Source organism: Notothenia rossii (assembly GCF_949606895.1).
Source record: "Notothenia rossii genome assembly, chromosome: 8".
Classification (NCBI taxonomy): domain Eukaryota; kingdom Metazoa; phylum Chordata; class Actinopteri; order Perciformes; family Nototheniidae; genus Notothenia; species Notothenia rossii.
In genome coordinates this window covers 71,289,818-71,308,903 of record NC_136906.1, presented here as the reverse complement: position 1 = coordinate 71,308,903, position 19,086 = coordinate 71,289,818, and the positions used below count along the sequence as shown (strand labels likewise).

The following is a 19,086-nucleotide window of genomic DNA, read 5'->3' as shown; positions in this document are numbered from 1 at the left end:
CCCACGTTACGTTTGTTATGAACGTATCTTAAATACGGTTATTTTCTACATATCTTTGCCATTTATTGTCTTGCTTATAATGATGATAGTAATTTAAAAAAATCATTTTAGAGCACACATTTGAAATCGACAATCTCGATATGGTTAAATTAAAATCAGTAGGCGAGGCTGAAATTTTGCTAGCCGTTACTCATGAGCGAGGCAGAAAATAATAGTATCATGCCAAAAAGCTACTATGTTGTTTATTGCACCTCAAACATTAATACAAATCCAGAGTTACGTTTTTCTCTACTTGCTCTAAGAAAGGAAAATAAAAGAAGAGCTCTGTGGCTCCAGGCTTGATTTGGTTTCCCCAAAAGTGGGCGGGGCTGTAAAGTGACGTCGATTTTACTCATCTATTATTCAAAACCATTCTATTTATTGGAACGTAAATTACATGCCAGTGTTTTATCTTTTTATTTATCGATTTGTTTTTGCATGTTTAACTGGGAATGTTTTCATCTTGAACCGGAAGTACGTCACTTCGTCTTCTTCGTCCCTTTTACGTTCCAGACAGAACAGCGACCACACGTGTGTCTACATTGGAATTACATCTTCATTACTGAAGGAAAATACTTTACCTAGTATTTGTTAACTGGGTTTTTAATGCAGTTGGCTTTTCTTAATGGTTACAATATTGCTATTACATTACATTACATTTAGCTGACGCTTTTATCCAAAGCGACTTACAATAAGTGCATTCGACCAGGAAGATACAACCTTGAAGAAAATGGAATCATATAAGTACATCAGGTTTCATAGAGCCAAGCATTTCAAGTGCTACTCAACTGGCTTTCGATAAGCCAGCCCTTTATTAGTATATAAGTGCTTTGTTAGTAATTCAATTGCTCGAAATGGAGTCTAAAGAGATTAGTTTTCAGTGTGCGCCGGAAGATGTGTAAGCTTTCTGTTGTCCTGATTTCAATGGGGAGCTCATTCCACCATTTTGGAGCCAGGATAACAAACCCACGAGTTTTTGCTGATGGGAACTTGGGTCCCCCTCGCAGTGCGGGTGCAGTGAGCTGTTTGGCTGATGCAGAGCGGAGTGCACGTGCTGGGGTGTACGGTTTAACCATGTCCTGGATGTAGGAAAAGCCAGATCCATTCGCAGCATTGTACGCAAGTACCAGTGTCTTGAAGTGGATACTAGCAGTTACTGGAAGCAGGTGAAGGGAGCGGCGTGGTGTGGGAGAATTTTGGAAGGTTGAAGACCAGACGAGCCGCTGCATTCTGGATGAGCTGCAGAGGTCGGATGGCACATGCAGGTAGACCAGCCAGGAGGGAGTTGCAGTAGTCTAGGCTTGAGATGACGAGAGCCTGGACCAGAACCTGCGCTGATTTCTGGGTCAGCTGGGGACGTATCCTCCTGATGTTATAAAGCAGGTATCTGCAGCAGCGGGTTGTAGCAGCAATGTTTGCAGTGAAGGACAGTTTGTTATCTAGGATCACACCCAGATTCCTTGCAGTCTGAGTTGGGGAAACAACAGAGGTGCCGATGTTGATTGTTAGGTCAAGAGTGGGACAATCTTTTCCCGGAAGGAAAAGCAGTTCAGTCTTGTCAAGGTTGAGCTTGAGGTGATGAGCAGACATCCACCGAGAGATGTCTGCTAGGCAAGCAGAGATGCGTACGACGACCTGGGTCTCTGAGCGGGGAAAGGACAGAATTAGTTGGGTGTCGTCAGCGTAGCAGTGGTATGAAAAACCATGCGGGCTAATGACAGACCCGAGCGAGTTTGTGTACAAGGAGAAGAGGAGGGGACCAAGAACAGAGCCCTGAGGGACCCCTGTAGTTAATTGAAAAGGGTCGGACTCGGACCCTCTCCAAGTAACCCTGTAGGTGCGCTCTTTGAGGTATGAGGTGAGGAGGGAAAGTGCATTGCCTGAAACTCCAAGTTCTTGGAGAGTGCGAAGGAGGATCTGATGCTATGAGTTATATCTGAAGCAAACTATGTTTCTGAAGATGTGTAGTCAATTCCACCCTTCAATGTAGCATAAATGTGATCTCTCATTACAGGAACAATACCCGAAACAGACGTAGGAAAGATCCTCAGCTCGGTGATTGGATTGTTTAGCCGCAATGCACGTTGGGATATGGTGTTTATGCAATGGGAAATCCGAAAACATTTTTAAAAAAAAATGTATCAAATCAAATCAGGTTTTATTTATAAAGCACCTTTTAAAATGAGTTTTGGTCGAGACCAAAGTGCTGTACATGCAAATAATAAATAACACATTACTACATTCGCAAAGAGCAGAAGACAATAAATTACCACAACAAATATAAAAATCCAACACAGGGAATTGTCGGTAGTCATACTCTGCTCGGACTAGAATGCCAGGGAGAAGAAGTGAGTCTTTAGTTTTGATTTAAAAACCCCTAGAGTCTGGGCCGACCTCATATGGAGGGGCAGAGTGTTCCAGAGCCTGGGACCAGCTGCTACGAAGGCTCGGTGCCCTCGGGTTTTGAGCCTGGTCTGGGGCACTACCAGCAGTAGCTGGTCAGCAGATCTTAAGGCTCTGGCTGGGGTGTAGCGCTGGAGGAGTTCAGCTATATAGGCCGGAGCCAGCCCATTTAGTGCTTTAAAAACAAATAAAAGGAGTTTAAAATCAATTTGGAACCGAATTGGAAGCCAGTGCAGTGAGGCCAGAATTGGGGTAATGTGGTCACGCTTTTTGTGGCCAGTAAGAAGACGTGCAGCGGCGTTCTGCACTAGCTGCAGGCGTCTAATTGAGGCCTGGTCCATACCCACATACAGACAGTTGCAGTAATCCAACCTTGTGGTTACAAAGGCGTTGATAACCCTTTCCAAGTCTTTACAAGATAAAAACGACTTGGTCTTAGCCAATAGTCGTATTTTAAAAAGTAGGTTTTAACTACGCTGCTCACCTGTTTATAAAATTTAAAAGTGCTATCGAAGGTCACTCCAAGGTTCTTGACAGAGGGGAGGATTTTTTTTTTGAGGGAGCCCAGAATATCAACTGGGGAGGCTAGAGGTTGAGGTCCAAAAAAGATGACCCCAGTCTTACTCTCGTTTAGGTTGAGGACATTTTGGCTCAGCCAGGATTTGACCTCTGTCAAGCAGTCCATCAATATCTGTAAAGAGTTTGCTTTGGAATTGAGAGGCAGATAGATTTGTACATCATCTGCATAACAATGGAAGGGGACATTGTGTTTTGTAAGGATTGAACCCAGGGGCAGTATGTAAAGTACAAAAATGATGGGGCCCAGAATCGAGCCTTGGGGAACCCCACAGGTAAGAGGGGCTTTGGCATGGGAGAAGGCACCCAGCTGCACTGAAAAGCTACGGTCTGTCAGGTAGGACCTGAACCATGCAAGGGCAGAGCCACTGATGCCAGCGCACTGTTCAAGCCGTGACAACAGGATGCTATGGTCCACAGTGTCAAAGGCAGCTGTCAGGTCTAACAGCACCAGGACAGCTGGGCTACCTGAGTCGGCGGCTAGGAGCAGATCATTAAAAACTCTTAAAATGGCTGTTTCAGTGCTGTGCATGGGTTTAAAGCCAGACTGATTCCATGCGTGGTTACTGCCATATTTCCAAAATTTGCCTCTGAACCTTGACAAGTGCATATTTCAGTGAAAAACAGGAGGGGTCACAGAAGTAGTAGTACACATGTCCATTTCATCTCATTAGTATGCATAAAAAGTGACAGGTGGCCCCGCCCCCAATTATGCTAATTAGCTAAGTCCCGCCTCCCTTTGTTCGAGGTGATATCACATGTAGGTGTGATTTCTTTTGATGTGAGGGGTGAGGTGTTATCACACGTAGGTGTGATATGCCCCCCCCTTGTAGTAAAGCTTTTGTTGTTTAATCTAATTAGCCTTAGATGTCTGTCCTTTGAGGTGAGGGGTGATGTGTTATAGCGTGTAGGTGCGATATGTCCCCCTGTAGTAGACCCTTTGTTGTCTAATCTAATTAGTCTTAGATGTCTGTCCTTTAATGCCCGCTTGTAGTAAAGCTTTTGTTGTCTAATCTAATTAGCCTCTGATGTCTGTCCTTTGTTGATATGAGGGTTGAGGTGTTATAACATATACCGCACCGGCACGTTATAAGCCTTTGATGTTAATCTATGTGTTGATTAAGACAGTCTCTTTGAAGTTGTGCGAGAGACTGTCTCGCACCCCGTCCCCCTCTCGCCCCTGCCTGTCACCCCTTCCTGTCACACCCACTTCCTTTTGCTGTGATGCCATAACATAGTGGGGGTGGAGTTAGGTAAAAAATAAATCCGTGCAGACTAGATAACAAGCCAGTCATTTCCACTCATCAAGTCACCTTTTCAAAAAAGAAAAACGTCCAAGAGACGCATCGATATGGGTTTAATCAGCGAGACGCCTGTGACAACTTACCGCCATCCGTCGGGAGCGCCAATCAAGAAACGGATGCAGTATCTGTGCTGGGTTCAGACACCTCCGGCCGAGGCTCCTCATGAAAAAGGGTGGAGTCTGGATGTGTGAGACTGTCTCCCCCCATCCCCCTCACACCCCTTCCTCTCCCCCTTTCTTTCCCCCTCCTGTCACCCCCTGATTTTGCTGTTATCCTATGCCAGAAGATAGGGGGGTGGAGTTAGCTTTAAAAAGAAATACGCTCAAACTAAAGAAAAAGCCATTAATTTTCAATCACTAAGTCACCTAAAATTGTTATTGTTATTGCCCTATTTTAAAATGATTTGTGTTAATTAAGGATGTTCTCTTTTTAAGCTGTGTGAGACTGTTAACTAATGTTTAAGTAGTTTACTAACTATAAGGAAGTCTCTTTTATGAAGAGGGTAATAATAATTTAAAAGATCTTAATGACCCCCTGATCTTGTATTTTTAATAATAATAATAATAATAATAATAGATTTAATTTGTTTGCGCTTTTACAGGTGCTCAAAGACGCTTCACAGATAATAGTGAAGAGAAAAGAAAAGAGAAGAAAGGAAAAACAAAAAAATATATAGTTAAAGTTAAATAATACAAAAACAATCAGACATTAAAAGCCAAATTGAAGAGGTTGCTTAACTACTTCACACAACTTTAAAAGCTTTTCTGCTACCAAGATACTTTTAGATACACTTTGATGTATGCAACACTTAACAAAAGAGTATAATATGAAGTACTTTGTAAGGAATGGGGTTCTTTAATTCCCATTTTTTATTTTAACACTTGTTCAGTTAAACAATGTGGGTTTTTTCTGATATTTTAGTTATTTTCAGCTACCAAGATACTTTTTTTTGATACACTTTGATTTAGGAACATTTTAAAACTGGTATAATGTAAATTACTTTGTAACAAATGTACTTTCTTAAAGACTGTGACTCTTAAAGGCACTTTGGGATTTTAAGACATTCCAGTTTTCTGGAAATAACTTTAAATGTTTTTCCGCGGTTGTATTCATTCCAAGGCGGATCCAGTGGGGTTGATCAGAGCAGACATCAAATGCATAGAATTAAGAGTGTGGGGGGAAATTAAATTATTCATTTCTAGGCATACACGGCTTCGTCTAGTGAAGATTAATGCAAGGGCAGAGTTTCACTATGTGTGGAAACAAAATAATCACCCTAACGACTCGTTAATCAAATGGACATGGACAAAGGACTCTTTAAAGCAGAGACACCACATGCTGACATACACCTGGACATCAGCAGGAGAGGACTCTTTAAAGTAAATACACTATAAGGTTAAAATAAGATATATATGTTTAGTTGTTTATGATGAACAGGGTTCAAGGACAGTTTTTTCTCCTACAAAGATACTTATAGTTACACTTTATTGGATGCTAAACATTGTAACTTGGTAAAATATTAATTGATTTGTAATGAATTGAGCTTCTTAAAGAATCAAACACTAAATGGAGAGTTTGTGATTTTAACACTGTTTCGATGAAACAATGCAGTTTTTGATGACTTGACTTGACTAACATTACTTTTTTAAATATATGTTTTTTAGATGACTTTACTGATTTTTGCTTTTTTTTCTGCTACCAAGATACTTTTAGATACAGTTTTTTGTCTGAAAACTTTACAACTGGTAGAATATGAAGAACTTTGTAAGGAATTCGGTGTCTTTGAATGGCCTAGGCAGATTTTGGCTTTTTTCCCTCTTGCCAAGATACTTTTAAACACACTTTGAGGTATGCAAAACCTTAAAACTAGAAAATGAAGTACATTGTCTGAATAGAAATTTTTCTTAAAGACTGTTTCTGTAAAAGGCAAGTTTGTGATTTTAACACTTTTTACTGACGCTTGGCAGATTTGTGTGTAATTCTCTCACAAAGGAACTGTAAAATACACGTTTTTATGTATGCAAAACCTTAAACATTTTTGAAAATAAAATACTTTGAATACATTTTCTTTAAAGGCACTTTTGATTTTAACGCTATTTCAGTGGAACAATCCAGTTTTGTTAACATCAATGCTTTTTTCTCGTTTCTTGTGTTACCAAGATACTTTTAGATACAGTTTGGTGTCTGAAAACTTTAAAACTGGTAGAATGTCAGTCACTGTGTAACACTTCTATTTTCTTAAAGACTGTGACTCTAAAAGGCAAGTTTGTGATTTTAACACTTTTTTTACTGACACTAGGCAGATTTTGGCTTTTTTCTATTGCCAAGATACTTCTAGACACACTTTGAGGTTTGCAAAACCTTAAAACTAGAAAATGAAGTACATTTTCTGACTAGATTTTTTCTTAAAGACTGTTTCTCTAAAAGGCAAGTTTGTGATTTTGTGAGCACCTCTAGGGGTCGTGTAAGAAACAAAATACACTTTAAAACGTGTCTCTGGGTCGTAATAAGGGCTTGAACAATCGGCCTATATGGTCGTTTTTTGTAGGAGTACAGGCTGGTCAGGGAACTCTCAAAGTGTCCGGAAAAAAAAACCCTCTCTTTTTTCCTCCGTATACCTAAATCTCTAAAAACGGGGGTACAACGGAGCTCTAGAAGTAAAATCCTTTTCTGTTAGATGTTTTGGTTTTACACCTCCTTTTTACTTGACCTTCTTTAATGAATGATGATGTAGGGCAGGGGTCAGCAACAGGCGGACCGCGGTCCGGATCTGGACCCAGACGCCGACCTATACGGACCCGGACCTATAATCAATACATTAATAGGGGATTTCAATTTTGACGGGGCGATTCAATTTTAATCGCTGCCGACAGGGGGCAAAAGAGAGGAGTGAGCAATACATGGAGAGAAACACAGAAGAAGAGACGAGAGCACGGCAGAGAGAAGCGGAGAGGAAAGTGTGAAGAGAATAATTAGCGATACAGGGAGAGAAGCGGAGAGGAGAGTGAACAGGCGTGTTAGCGGCAGACTCTGTCGGCAGAACCTGTCTGAGACAAATAATTACACATGGCGCTCTCCAAGAAGAGGAAAGTGGACAGTGAGAACAGAGCTTTTAACCCTGAGTGGATGGACTCATTCATGTTCATCCTTCCCACTGGGAGCACCGAACCAGTGTGTCTAATTTGTTCAGAGACCGTGGCGCTCATTAAAAGTGCCAAAAATTAAGCACTTTTGAGATGCACATATTTTCAAAAGCTATTTTATTTATTTTCTCTATTTCATTTTTAAATGCAGCCCGAGGGGAACATTACACATATCCACAGTATTTTACTGTATATCTGTGTAGTTCAATGTTAATTGACAAAATATACATAAATATTGTTGTTTATGAATTGTACTTTCTTTATTTGGTTCTTTAGTCAGTTGTTGATTACATGCAGACGTTGATAAAGCTATGGCTACTTGAATATATATCACACTAATTCATAAAGCAAGTTAGACATTTTGAAGCTCCGGACCTTTGCATGGGGAGATTTTCTCCAACTGGACCTCGTTGAATTTTAGTTGAATACCCCTGATGTAGGATATACACATGATACAAAACCCTGAACATCGTGCTAAATTAAAAGTCATGGCCTAAAGGAGTGATGTTTTTAATGACCATGAACTAACGGCCCTTGTTAAGGTTTAGCTGGGGACTTTGCAGTGGTAAGAGAAGTATTCAGATATTTTACTTAAGTAAAAGTTCTTATACGTACAAATACTCTCTCTGATACAAGTACATTTGTTTATAGCCTGTATTTAAGCAGGTGAAAGCCCCTTGAGATTGATTGATCTCTTTTTCAAGGGTGACCTGCAGGACATTAGTTACACATGTAACATAAAAACAACAGAACAACAATAAGGATGACATACAACATAATGTACAGGGTACAGTTTACAAACTCTATTTACAGTGACAGGTACCATGAGTATCAAACAGCATGTCACCCAGCCGAGTTTTAAAATGATGCAGGGGAACCAAAGTGCTCAGTTTTAAACATGTTTGCAGACTGTTCCAAGTTAGTGGAGCTGCACAACTAAAAGCTGTCTTCCCTAAGACAGTCCTAGCACTTGGCACATTTAATAAAACAACATCATGAGATCTCAGGCAATACGTACTTTCAATTTGTTGAGAGATCAGAGAGCAGATATAAAAAGGTAGTTTACCCAACATGGCTTTATAGATGAACATGTACCAATGACTGAGCCTCCGTACAGTTAGTGAAGGCAGACCTGCCCTGGCATACAGGGTACAGTGATGAGTAAGTGCTTTACAGTTAGTAACAAATCTCAGGGCACTGTGATAGGCGGCATCTAAACTTTTCCAGGCAATGGGCAGGTGCATTCATATAGATCAAATCACCATAGTCCAGCACAGGTAAAAAGGTCACAGTGACTAGCCTTTTCCTGGCTTCAAATGAGAAACAGGACTTGTTTCTGAAAAAGAAACCTAGTCTAACCCTCAGCTTTTTAAGCAGATTAATGACCTGAAGTTTAAAAGTAAGACGATCATCAAGCCAGATACCCAGATATTTATAACAGGTAACCACTTTGAGTACTTGCATAGTAACAATATCCAAAGCAGTGTCTGTAGTCTTTTTAGCTTTAGAAAAGAGCATTATCTTGGTTTTATCAACATTTAAAAGAAGCTTAAGCTCAGCGAGCTGAGTCTGAATAATGTTAAAAACAGCCTGTAATTTAACACCAGCCTCCTTAATGGAGGGACCTGCACAGTACATCACGGTATCATCCGCATAAAAATGTAAAGTAGCTTCATCCACATTTTCACCTAAACTGTTGATATATATATAGAATAAAAGTGGACCTAAAACAGAACCTTGAGGAACACCATTAGCAATGTTTAACCACTTAGAAGACAGCCCATCAAAATACACATTGGGACCTTTCAGATAGTTCACAAACCACCCCACTGCATGGCTGGATAAGCCAATACTGAGTAGCCTCTGCTTCAAAATGCGATGATCAACGGTGTCAAACGCTTTGGAAAGGTCAATAAATAGAGCTGCACAACTCTGCTTATTATCTAAAATACTCGTAATGTCATTCACCACTTTCATTGTCGCAGTGATGGTGCTATGTTGCTTTCTGAAGCCTGACTGATGTTTAGACAGGATATTATTTTTACATAAAAACTCCTTTACTTGTTCACTGACTAGGCGTTCGAGCACCTTCGCCAGAACTGACAATTTTGAAATTGGCCTATAGTTATTTAAAATAATTGCCTCCCCTCCTTTTAGCAAAGGCAAGACACAAGCTAACTTACATACTTTTGGAATTGCATTTGTGTTGAGGGAGAGGTTAAAAAGAGTAGTGAGAGGAAGAGCAATAAAATCCGCAGCTATCTTTGAAAAGAAAGGTTCTACGTTGTCCGGGCCAGCCGGTTTCTTAGGATCTAACTTAGATAAGGCTTCATGAACAACATTGACAGTAAAAGGAGTGAAACTGAAAGAGTTTTCCAGACCACATTGTTCAGAGTCTGAACAATAAATGTCCTGCATTAGAAACGTTACTTAAGTAAAAGTAAGTGAGTATATCAGCAAAATGTATAGTATTTAAGCGTAAAAGTACATGCAAAGAAAAAAAGAAACATACCAAATATATAAAAAAGTGTTCAAAACAAACAAGTAAATTCACTTTGGCCCTAGACTGAACCACGCCCTATTACACCCTACACACTACCCCTCCGTTCGCGCGGAGGGTCCGCCACATTAAGTGCTGTTCCAAACCAACGAGTGTGGAGCGGTGTGGAGGGGGAGTGGGCTATCAAGCCATCAGACATCTACATCGGTGCCGACTTGAGACCGGTGTCAACGCTGTGTGTGTCCGTCAGGAAACATGCTGTTTAGAAGTAGTTCAACTTCCAGCAAACATCCACTGATAAATTGCAATGTTAACAACCTCATGATAACCTCATTTTTTTTTACTTAGGATCATCTGTGTTCAGTCCAGAAAAAGGTAAATGTGTGCATTTTATTATAAAGTTTTGTATATTTACTGACTGTTGCAAAAACTAAGAAGCTTATAAAAATGTCATGCTTTTTTCTGGTTATTACCCGTCCCCTTGTGTGTTATGTAGCTTTTTATGCATGTAAAACCCTCAAAGTACACCCTGTAGCGAGTAAAACTAAAGACCTGTCTATGCTGCCCCAGAACGCCTCGTTGGAGATTTCTCTTTTTCTATTGTTTACTTCTTGGGTATAGTGACGCATTTGGGTATAGTGACAAGCCGTTACGTTTGGACCAATCCACGGACTTCTTCACACACACACACTCGGCGGGACGTTGCGAGGCTCGCTGCTGCGAGGAGCAGGACAGTGTGAGCTGGCTCACTGGTGTGGGGTCGACGAGACAGCGAGACACAGCGGAACTCAGCCTGGGCACACACACAAACTCCCAGCCAGGCTGCGGGTGTGTGTGTGTTTAGGGCTGGGTTTCGCTGTGTCTCGCTGTCTCGGAGACGGAACACAATTAAAGATGTTTGGAGTTTTATTTGAGTTATTAATTTAAATGTGTTGTCCAAGAGATGCTGATATGAAACCGTTGTTACATGCAGTTACGGCATTTCCTGTTTCTGCCGGAGAGAGGGGAGTTTGTCCCAAAGCTTGCCGCTGTATTTACACCCTCCATCTGACAGGAGGGAGCCTCGTTGAGCTGCGAGGCGTGGCATAGAGAACACTCCACGGAGTTCACTACGTCACGGAGGGGGAGTGTGTACTGTAGGGGTAGGGTGTAGGGCGTGGATTGGGATTGGGCCAAAATGTTCATGCCAAATATTTACTAATCTCTAAACTGGGTAGGTGATTAACAGATTTAGCTGTTCTCAGTCATTTTTAACTTCGTCCCACTGCTTTGGCCATGCTTCAGTATTATTGCTTCAGCTTCTTTTTTAATGAACAATATTTCTATACTTCTCCCCTGCCCAGTTAGCCATTCTGCTTCCCTCAATGCCCTAAATGTTGGGATTCACTTCAAACTGGACTACACACACAGGCCTGCTCAATCACCTCATCAGGAAGTAATGTGTTCCACCTGTGTGTGGTTATATCTGCTGAGCAGGACCCTCCCTCATCCTCAACAACTTCATTTAAAAAGTGCAATAACCAGGGACCTTCACCAGTCTGCCAACTCTTGCCATGGGTTGTTTAGCTGGATTGGGGTTTGTAGCTTTGTTTCTTATGTATATATTTTAAATTAAGGTTTATTTTTCTTTATACATTTAAAACATATTCAATCTTTTTCAGGTGGTTCATTCTCCTTGGAGCAGTTGTTAACATTGAGGCACAAAATAAGCCCCCAATAAGTATGTTTTTGCCATTTTGTGATATTTTTCCACACACTTGTGTGCTGCTATCTAATATAAATGTTTAATCCCAGAAATCAACTCTCAATGCCTTGGAAACTTGCTGCGTGTGGATGTCAGTCGACTTGGAGGAAGTTCTCTTGAAGTGTCCGCTGTCATAAGTAAGCTGACATTTCAAGTATATTGCTTTTTCTTAACTTAATCTCACTTTTAATTCAAAATTTTATTGTTTGTTTCCTCAGATAACTCTTCAATCATCCTCACACCAAGTTTATCTTCTCAGTGTGGCTTCACCATCAAGAAATACCACCTGGGAAACGCTGTGATTTATGCCTCCGTCCAAAACTGTTTTGCTCAAAATGTGGTAAAAATGACTGAATGCTAGTTTGTGACGCAGCACCAAATGTTTCTTTTGACGTGGCAATTAATTGAGAGTTGTTTCCATGGTTTTTTTAGGATGATAAAGCATTCACAACAAAACTAGGTCTGCGGCTACAATCTGACAATGTGGTTGAAGACGAGTTTTACCTGGTGGAAGAAACTTGCTACTACTCTTCATGGGCCTCCCGGGAAATTATCTGTAAACCCAACTACATGGAAGCAAGTGAACGCAGCATGCCATGTTCCAGTCTATATGATTAGTGGCTTGATACCTCATATGAGTGTCAAGGCCGGTACATTTCATGTCACTGCAGAGATTGATTATCACTTATGGAGTGGCCTCATTTCTAGGTGTCTGTGAAAAAAGCAGCTCCAAATGATTATAACCTGCCTGCATACCCCGACTCGCATCCCCGAAAAGCTGCTGAGGTAAGATTGGCTCATTTTGCCGTTTTTTCTTTTCTTATTCTAGAAACATCTTGTATGTAATGTCTTGATATTTGCCTCACAGCAGCCCATGGACGCAGTCTTCAGAATCACCAAAGTGGTGTTCTTCACTCCTGAGGAGAGGGTCATGCAGGTGGATGAAGCCCAGAGAAATGGTTATGGGATCTCAAGCACTCCTACCAGGCTGGTGCTGCGAAGCCCAAATCCTTCACGTGAAACATACACCAAGGATGTAAGTGGATTGCAGTTTTTCTGAGATTCAAACAACTCTCACTTGATATCTTCCCCTCAAGCAGACTTGTTAAATCACTAAAGCAGTCCATTAGGTACTTGTTTAAACGTACAGCCATAGATAAAATAATGTAACCAGACTGCCTTTCAAATGGATTACTTTGTCTGGAATCTTGTTGGCACTCTTAAATCAGTGAGTTCTTATTCATATCACCCCAGATTTTTAGGAGTGAAATTATTATGTTACCACAGTATGCATTTACATCCACATGTTGTGTAATCTCCCCCCACAGGTAGCAGGTGTGCCGATGACTGTGCTCAGCACCTCAATTATATTTGAGAAGACTAAGCTGACGTCTCAACTTTATGCAGGAGCCGCTTGTCCTCAAGCTCAGGGTAATTTAAAGAGACTCACTGATGTCATGTCTTGTAGTGTTTTTCACTGGGAATTTGGGGCACTTTTTACTGTCAGGAATTTAAACTGTCAGTATTATTTCGGATTCCAGCATTTTTAAAATATCAAACTTTTCTAAAAAATGGTGCCAAAAATATCTAACTCACCAGAATTTGTATCTAGGAAGAAGTGCTTTATTTATTAGATTTTTTTGGTGTACAGGTGGGGTTTCCTTTACTGAAACCTCAATCCGCTGGTTCCTGCCGAGGCGCATTGACCCTCTGATTTACTCGAAACACTTCAGACTGTTGGAGGTGAACATGGGCGTCGATGGGAGGAAGCTCGACGCGACAGAGATGTCGGCCAGAAGCTATTCCCTGACTCTCGATGACCTTTACGTCATTGTTGAAATTCCTATTGGGACTGCTGGTTGCCAAATCAAGGTTAGATAAAACAATTTAGTGCAGCTATGCAAAAAAAACATCTAAAATACTACAAAAGGGCAAAATGTAGATGTTTATATTACTTGGATTTAAAGAATTTCTCACAACAGTGGAGAAATCGGCGTAGTTAAATTGTATATTAAAGTCATTTTAGACTTTAGAGACACAGTTTAACAAGCAATCACACTTTGTTGTTTCATGGAAAATAAAACTACTGAAATCCTGTTGGTATGTACAAAACAAATGTAAACGGATCGTGTGAGTATGTTTGACTGTTGCAACATCTAGAGCTTCATTGCCAGACAAATTTCCCTTTTTCTTTTAAATCTGTAGCTGATAATGTTATTCAGGAAAGGCCTTACTCAGGATGTTTGTTTATGCAGAGTCATGCCCAGGATGGTCAGTACTTCACTTCTTATATGATTGAGCTGATGCTCGAGTTGCTCTGGACTGAAGATGACACTCATGAGGACACAAGATACAAAGTCTTCCTCCCCGTCGAGACCCCCCTGCAGCTTCAACCTCCACAAGTCATTGACGGTGAGTCTTATCTTCTACTCATGCTACTTTTTTTACATAAATTGCAACCTGCCTTAATTTCTTCATTTTTGACCTACAGCCACTGTTCCCAAGGAGATGATGTTTAAGGCGTTGATTGGGCCGGTGGGCTCTGAAGTAATGCTAAAGAACATCAGGTCCCCCTCTGAGGTTTTGTCCTTGGCCGACTGCTTTGCCAGAGGCTTTAAAGTCTTTGACAAAATGTCCCCTAACGGCTGCTCCAAGGTCTATACTGTTGAAGTGCCCTTCACGGACCGTGTCATAGGACAAAGGGTGAGCCTTACACTCAACGTGGGAAATGAAATGCATTTTTTTCTTTATTTCTTTTTTTGTCGGCTAATAACTATCTGTTTCTCCCAACAGAAAGAAATGGGGGTTACAATGTACACCCTTCATCTGACCTTTGGCTTCCTGGTCCTGCCAAAGCATGCGCCATTTACTGCCACTGCTTATCTGAGAGCTAAACTGGAAGACATAGGTCTGTACCCATGCATAAGAGAAATTCATAACAAAACGTGCACAGTTGTTGCAAAGTACTTTCCTCTCTTTGCAGCTCCTCCCTCTGCAGCTCCTCCCTCTGTCTCAGGCAGCTGTGATGATAAGAATTTCTATGTCCTCGTGAAATACGGGACCAAAGGATTCAACTTTCAGACCATAATTGGAAAACGAATGCTGACCGGGAGCCTGGCTCAGCAGTACGGAGTGATGGGCAACTACACACATTTCAGTTTGATTGTACCATTTTCTGCAGCTGATGCTACGGTCGAGGTATGAATCTTAACCCAAGTTTTAAATGTGCAGGGATTTGGCAACATTTGTCAAGATCATAGTCCTCTTTAAATCATAATGTATTGTTTCTGAAAACTTCTCAGGCTGTTGAGTCGTCATCCATCAAGAGCAGACTGGATGTGACTCTGAGATTTCTGAAGACCAACAAAACTATCCAAGACTTCTCCTTGGCTTGCAACTTCGTTACAAAGCTGATTGGTTTGTTAAAGACAATACGTGTTCTTATGTAGGCTTAAATCTCCAAGGCATACAAATGTCTGGTCGTCTTTTTCAGAGTGTTTCCCTAATGGGACCATCACGGCTCTGGCTATAACCCTGGAGTCTGTTCCCAGTCTGAACCCCCGACGGCTCACCCTCAGAAACCCCGCCTGTGGCCCCACATACAGCAACGACCAGTACGCTTATTTTGTCTTCACTGCAAACTCCTGTGGGACGACCAGAAAGGTAAAGCATGCTGCTGAACAGCTTGTTGATTGCGATAGGATTCAAACTGAGAAACGACTTCTTTCAATTTTTTTCTTTTCTTAGTTTTTGCCCAATATGATGCTGTATGAGAATGAAATCTCCATCACAGATGAACTTGAATTGAGAAAGCTCTCACAGTCGAAGGAGCCGGAGTTTGAGTGAGTATCTCAAGACTTGGAATCACCAAGCCTAATGTTGGATAATTAATTTATTATCAAAGCTGTAGCTTGAAAAATGACATGGAAGATTAATTAACAAAGTGCTTGCAGTTTTCTAAATGTCAGCTTTTTAATGCTTTCTGTTTGTCTTAACATGATACACTTCAGGTCATTGGGTTTTAGACTTTAAGTCAGAAAAGAGAAATTCTCAGCTTGGACATTATTCACAGTTGCATGTTTTTGGTGCAAAACGGTTAAAGGCGGCCTTTTTCAGTTACAAAAACCTAATTTGTAACTTGACGGGAAAACTTAAAAAAAATACATTTCAAAAATCAGTTATTTGTAGCCGTAAACATTCATGTTCACCATTACGTAAACTGACAGTCTAAAGAAAACTTTAAAACAAATACAGAGACTTTGTAGGCTAACCACGTGACAAAACTTTAAAGACTCTTAAATTATATTTTCCTTATCAGAAGTCAACTGGTACGCCATAAATCCTTCTATGGTGCAATCCCAGATGTTAACGGTGCCAATGGGTAACAATTGAACAGTTCTAAGTGTTCAAACTTGAGTTTTCTTCTTTCAGGCTTAAGGTGTTCTGTTACTATGACATCAACACTAACCAGGCTATTGGCTTCAACACCCGATCTCACAGGAGTGAACCGTACGCTGACGATGCACGAGGCGAGATGCAGGTTGAAATGAGAGTTGCTTTGGGTAAAGAAAGTTCTTCATGCCTTGTGTGGTTTGTTTTTTTCTCGCATGCTTGCTAAGGATTAGGTTTTTTTTTAAGTATTTGGAAACTCTCCCAAAGCTAAAAATAAGAGTTCTTTCCATCATATCAACATGTGGAAAAAGCTTAAGAGGCTAACACTTTCTATCAAAATGCAGGATTTTGGGTAACTTGGAGACAGTTCAAACTGTATATTCCCAGCACGGAGATACAGAAATTCCATCCACTCCGTCGTGTCGCACATCTGACGCGTCATCAGAGCCCAGTCACGACGGGGTCAAAGCGCGTCAAACATCGCAAGACCGCTGCATGAAAACACGGAGAGCATCGCGAGACCACCACACACACGAAGGAGTCTGGAAAACAGACCTAAGATATGGAGTGTGGACTGCTACTTGGAGAGGTCTCAGTTCAACTCCTGCCCTGCCTTGGTGCCCTTGAGCAAGGCATCAAACACCACCCTTCCCCCCTCACTCCCATTGGTCCCCGGGCGCTGTACACTAGCTGCCCACTGCTCCTAGTACTAGACTCCTGGTAATAGGATGGGTTAAATGCAGAGACCAAATTTCACTGTGCTCTACATGTGTGACCATTAAAAGAGGGTTTCCATCCCTCCCAATTCTATCTATAAAATGGACACCCATCTGACCTTGAGGCCCATATTAAACAGCTGTGCAAGAACTCCAATCACCTCAGGAATATCTCCAAACTCCGCCCCTCACTCTTTCTGACGACGAAAAGCTAGCCCACACCTTTGTCTCCTCCAGGCTGGACTATTGCAATGCACTCCTCATTGGGATCCCTAACAAAAGCATCCAGAAGCTCCAGTACATTCAAAACAGCGCTGCTAAGATCCTGATGAGGGTGCGCAAATACAATCATATCACCCCATCCTTAAAACACTACACTGGCTCCCCGTAGAACTGAGGATTGAATACAAGGTCTCCCTCCTCACCCACCAGTGTATCCATGGAATGCTCCCCGAGCACATGGGAGCCCCACAGACCATGAAGGCTTTTTTAAAAAAAGGCCTCAAAAGCCATCTGTTCAATAGAGCCTTTTCCTAGACTTTTCATCTTATTTATTATACCCTTTTATTTGTTTTTTACTGCTTTTTATTCATTCTACCGTGTTGTGTACCGTTTTTATTTTTATACTTTGTTATAAATTAAACTTATTATATGAATCTAGTTGCTTTAAGTAATTGGAATGTTTTTTTCATAAAGTTAATCTTTAAACCAATGAACTGAGTTGGCACCTGGGATGTTGACTATTTACATCCAAGTTAAACTCTTCTGCATTATGCACCTTAATGTTCTGTATACAGGCCGTTTCTATTCCTGTCTGAGTCCTTAATAATTTGTGTCAACATGTTCTGCTTCACTTCAGATGACACCTACAGTGTGTTTCAGCGCGTTGGGGATGATCCCATCGCACAGCACCTACAACAGCCGCTGTATTTCGAGGTGGAACTGATGGGATCTAACAATCCTAAAGTATCTCTTGAGCTGGCATACTGCTGGGCAACGCTGGAGGAGGACAAGATGTCCCTCCCTCGATGGGACCTCATTGTTAACGGGTAACTTGTATATATTTTTTCTTGTCCCAATGAACTGTTTGTCAAACTCAACAAAAGGGATGGTTTAAAATCATACAGTAGGGTGCTCATTTAGCAGACTTTTGGACATCTTTACCCAAATAAAATAACTTTTTTTTCTCTCCCTCAGTTGTGCAAACTCAAGGGACCCGCACCCAGTGATCTTCCACTCTGTTTTGCCGAAGGGCAGAGTTCATTATCCTTCAAACTTCAAGCGGTTTGAGGTCCCGATGTTTGCCTTCGCCGAAGACATGGATAACTTGAACCGCCAGGTACTATCCGTCATAAGAATAAATAGTCTTGTTTTTATTTTTAGATGCTTCAGAGTTTGGAAAAAGAAAGTACGCTGTCTATAACAAACCCTTACATCTGTTCATATCTTGTAGGTCTTTGTCCACTGTGAGGTGGTCATCAGTGATCTAGAAATCCAGTGGATGCAGCTTGTAATGTGCAGTGTTCAGACCAGGACAACACGATGAAGGGTATGCTCTCATACATGCTGATTTCATTATCCATTAATGTACAATAAGGTTTACACGTGTTGGCTCAAATTATAAAATGGGACAATGGCTTTTGAATAAAGTGGCTGAGATATATATATTTTTTTTTTTCTCCCACAGATCAAAAACTTGCAGTTTCAGATGGCCCTGGTTTCAAAAGCGTGACTTCAGGACCAATCATTATAATGAGCCCCTAAGTAAAGTCCTAATACAATATTTTAAAAATAATTCACACTTGTAGTATTTTCTTGTGAATATTGGAGGTTTTTTCCATCTATTGTGTTTTCTATGGTTATGGGGAGGTCCAAACTGGTTCTCCATTCCAAATCACATATATTTAAATGTAGTATGTACTGTACAGCAACTGCCTGTGTGTACTGTTTCATGCAATAGGCATACAATACAGACATACTGCTTCATCATAACATTGCACCTTGAACTTTAGTCTCATGAGGCTTGAACAATGCCTTTCCAAAAGTGTGCGCCTGTTTTTTAAATTCATATTCTTGTTGAAACTCAAAAAATGACTACTTTATGCATTTGTTGGAGACTGCCTGGAGTGAGCATTAAAAAAATATATATATATAACTTCATTTGTATTTTGATACTGAAAGACACTAAATTGAAACCTGTTAATATTGAACAGGTAAAAGGACAGCAGATGAGCACTGATTAAAATATGCATATTCAATTATTTGTCAT

At 40.9% G+C, this 19,086-nt stretch overlaps 2 protein-coding genes across 2 annotated transcripts; both read left to right on the top strand.

The window, feature by feature from the left end:
* The first annotated feature begins 11,450 nt into the window (after window positions 1-11,450).
* On the top strand, window positions 11,451-12,342 carry LOC307017450 (uncharacterized protein). Its single transcript, XM_079647062.1, has 5 exons — window positions 11,451-11,541; window positions 11,627-11,685; window positions 11,760-11,846; window positions 11,928-12,049; window positions 12,142-12,342. Exons 1-5 carry the CDS (start codon window positions 11,519-11,521, stop codon window positions 12,325-12,327), a joined length of 477 nt encoding a protein of 158 aa, XP_079503188.1. The 5' UTR covers window positions 11,451-11,518; the 3' UTR covers window positions 12,328-12,342.
* Window positions 12,343-12,358: 16 nt separating this feature from the next.
* LOC307017449 (uncharacterized protein) lies at window positions 12,359-18,616 on the top strand. Its single transcript, XM_079647061.1, has 16 exons — window positions 12,359-12,495; window positions 12,578-12,745; window positions 13,038-13,140; window positions 13,361-13,581; window positions 13,965-14,121; window positions 14,201-14,412; window positions 14,503-14,617; window positions 14,693-14,907; window positions 15,012-15,126; window positions 15,203-15,372; window positions 15,457-15,551; window positions 16,141-16,271; window positions 17,677-17,866; window positions 18,015-18,156; window positions 18,271-18,366; window positions 18,505-18,616. The coding sequence occupies exons 2-15, from the start codon at window positions 12,584-12,586 to the stop codon at window positions 18,361-18,363; spliced, it is 2,121 nt and encodes a 706-aa protein (XP_079503187.1). The 5' UTR covers window positions 12,359-12,495; window positions 12,578-12,583; the 3' UTR covers window positions 18,364-18,366; window positions 18,505-18,616.
* The last annotated feature ends 470 nt before the right edge of the window (window positions 18,617-19,086 follow it).

What these genes read in the sequence shown, in the direction of transcription:
- LOC307017449 (XM_079647061.1), top strand. Translation starts at nt 12,584, where the DNA reads ATGGACGCAGTCTTCAGAATCACCAAAGTGGTGTTCTTCACTCCTGAG. An exon ending in ACCTCCACAAGTCATTGACG is followed by an intron (nt 14,122 to 14,200) that starts GTGAGTCTTATC and finishes TTTGACCTACAG; the next exon opens with CCACTGTTCCCAAGGAGATG. An exon ending in TGGGACCTCATTGTTAACGG is followed by an intron (nt 17,867 to 18,014) that starts GTAACTTGTATA and finishes TCTCTCCCTCAG; the next exon opens with TTGTGCAAACTCAAGGGACC.
- LOC307017450 (XM_079647062.1), top strand. Translation starts at nt 11,519, where the DNA reads ATGGGTTGTTTAGCTGGATTGGG. An exon ending in ACAAAATAAGCCCCCAATAA is followed by an intron (nt 11,686 to 11,759) that starts GTATGTTTTTGC and finishes GTTTAATCCCAG; the next exon opens with AAATCAACTCTCAATGCCTT. An exon ending in TGAAGTGTCCGCTGTCATAA is followed by an intron (nt 11,847 to 11,927) that starts GTAAGCTGACAT and finishes TTGTTTCCTCAG; the next exon opens with ATAACTCTTCAATCATCCTC.